The sequence below is a fragment of the Bos indicus genome, chromosome 10 (assembly GCF_029378745.1).
Source record: "Bos indicus isolate NIAB-ARS_2022 breed Sahiwal x Tharparkar chromosome 10, NIAB-ARS_B.indTharparkar_mat_pri_1.0, whole genome shotgun sequence".
Lineage (NCBI taxonomy): Eukaryota > Metazoa > Chordata > Mammalia > Artiodactyla > Bovidae > Bos > Bos indicus.
The window spans coordinates 26,176,602-26,178,967 of record NC_091769.1 but is presented as its reverse complement, the minus strand read 5'-3'; the positions used below and the strand labels follow the sequence as shown (position 1 = coordinate 26,178,967).

The 2,366-nt window shown below is 48.1% G+C and overlaps 1 protein-coding gene across 2 annotated transcripts; it reads right to left on the bottom strand.

Annotated features, from left to right (window-relative positions):
* Positions 1–465: 465 nt before the first annotated feature.
* LOC109564861 (brain ribonuclease) lies at positions 466–2,139 on the bottom strand. 2 transcript variants are annotated; one of them, XM_019968425.2, is made up of 2 exons: positions 2,038–2,139; positions 466–1,251 (listed from the first exon to the last, which is right to left on the bottom strand). In XM_019968425.2, the coding sequence occupies exon 2, from the start codon at positions 1,224–1,226 to the stop codon at positions 723–725; it is 504 nt and encodes a 167-aa protein (XP_019823984.2). In that variant the 5' UTR covers positions 1,227–1,251; positions 2,038–2,139; the 3' UTR covers positions 466–722. The 2 variants fall into 2 exon arrangements, with proteins under 2 accessions (XP_019823984.2, XP_070653269.1); XM_070797168.1 differs by having other exon boundaries at positions 1,972–2,047.
* Between the last annotated feature and the right edge of the window lie 227 nt (positions 2,140–2,366).

Below are 2,366 nucleotides of genomic sequence, written 5' to 3'. Positions count from 1 at the left end.
CTAGCTCCTAAATGGAGGGTTCTAACTTTGCAAGTAACAGAGGACCACCTTTTTGACTTAGCAGTGGCTCTGTCAAAAAAAAGAAAATGGAAATTTGGGGTCATAATTTCATACACTCACTTCCCCCCATCCCAAGATGGAACAGGGTCTCCCCCTGGGAAGTATAGTCTTTCCTTCTATGTCAGAGATTTTTGTATGTGAGTTTCACCCTCTGTCAGCTCACCAAGCATAACAGTGTCCCAGACTATAGATCTTTTCTAGCTAAAATCACCCACAATTTAAAACTATATTGGACATCAAGAAACCTACAAGGAGAGGAATTATCTTAGAGCAGTGAAAACCAAAAGTTAGAAGAGGTGGCATTTAAGGATTCCATTCGCCTCTCAGCACAAATGATCTTATTCACACTTCTCACCCCTGGCAAGAGAGCAATCACACAAACAGGACCCAAATGGGGAATTCAGGTGGTTTGCAAGAGTGTTTTATTGAAAGAAGCAGCAATTTGGTTAATATGGGTCCCATCTCACAACCCTCTTCTCACCCCCCCAAAACACACAGGGGCAAGACTCAGGCCAGGGGCACACGTGTGGGTTGGATAGGAGCCCTAACTTGCTTGAGTTATTGCCCTCAGGTCAGGGAATCATGTGGTTATATGTGTGTGTGTGTGTGTGTGTGTGTGTGTGTGTTAAATAAGAAACCTAACTTGAGTTATTGCCTTCAAGTCAGAGAAGCCTATGTGGAGGTGGCAGTGAGGGTACGGGTGTGGCAGGTAAGAGCACCGCCCCATCAAAGTGGACTGGCACGTATGGGTTTCCCTCACAAGCCACAGTGATGTATTTCTGCTTCTGGCTAGTCTTGTAGGCACAGTTGGGGTACTTAGAGCTGCCTGTCTCGCGGCAGTCTGTGATGCTCATGGTAGATTTGCTCTGGTAGCAGTTGGGATGCCCATTCTTGCAGGTGATGTTTTTCTGGGAGCACACGGCCTTGACATCGTCCAGGGACTCGTGCACAAAGGTGTTCACTGGCTTGCATCGTCCATGTGTCATCCTCCGGCGCTTCATCATCTGATTGCAGTAGTTGGGGTTGCTGCTGGAGGAGCTGCCAGAGTCCATGTGCTGCCTCCGGAATTTGGCGGCCGCAGATTCCTTGCCCAGGGAAGGCTGGACCTGCACCAGCAGCAGCACCAGGACCAGCAGTGACAACAGGACCAGGGACTTCAGAGCCATGATGACCGCACTCCCCTGGAGAAACCTGCCAGGGAAAAAGGGCAGAGAAGGAAAAGCATGGCCCTCGAAAGAGAACCCCAGCTCCCACCTGTAGCCTCCCTGGCTTACAGTTAACCAGAAAGATGTTTGTCCTAAGAGTTTTTCTAAGTAAGGAGACACTCACATATACTCTTCCCACAAACATTTGACTCCCACTCCCTACAGAGGGGTCGTCCTCCCCTCTGGGTGGTGACCCCAGAAGTGACCTAAAATCCTAGCAGTCTTGTCTTTGAATACAGAAAATCTTTTGATATGAAATATATTTGAAAAATAAACCCAGCATTCACGTGGTAAGTTAGATATTCCTTTTGAATAAATCATTAAATAAATAAGCCAGATTTTGAGTAAGACACATTGTATCCTTGAGATTATTGTTGTTGTTCAATTGCTCAGTCATATCTGACTCTTTGTGACACCACGGACTGCGGGCTTCCCTGAGATAACCACCAGCATTCATCCAGGATCACGGTTGACAGAGCCCTGTTGTCCTATAGCACAAGGGAAACTCAGTTCCTGTCCTGTGTCTGACAACACACCATAAAGGATGCCATTGGGCTCCTAAGAGAGACTCGAGCCTCCCCCAACCTGAAGGCTTCTCTTTCTCCAGCCCCAAGCACTCTCTGCAGCCTGCGTGCTCCATTCCTGACCCCAGCTCTGCTCCCTGCCCCTATCTGCCCAGCCCAATTCTCAGGCTAGTCTCACTCACCCTGGTTCTCCCTTCCCAAACCCTCAAGCAGAAGCAGCTCCTGAGACCACTTCTTGGGCTGCTTACCTGGGTCTCTAGTTTGGTCTCTGAGAAAGAAGGCAGTTTCTGCAATCAGTCTATCCCAGGGATGTGGAACTTATACAGATGAAGAGGGGCTTGGCTTCCAAGAACAGCAGGGTGGGTGGAGCATCTTGGTCCATAAGAAAACAAGGTCATGTTAGGAATGGGTGGGGAATTGCCCAGGGCGCCCTCTTTGGGTGCTACTGGGGAGAGTACGCCTTTGCCAATAAGAACTTTTCTTTCTATTAATATAAGCAGCAGAGAAAACCACTATAGCACTGATATTCAAACCCCAATCAAGTCCTTGCTCTGCATTAAATAGCACTTTGAGGTTA

Coding starts and splice junctions, on each gene's coding strand:
- LOC109564861 (XM_019968425.2), bottom strand. CDS start 1,226: ATGGCTCTGAAGTCCCTGGTCCTGTTGTCACTGCTGGTCCTGGTGCTG.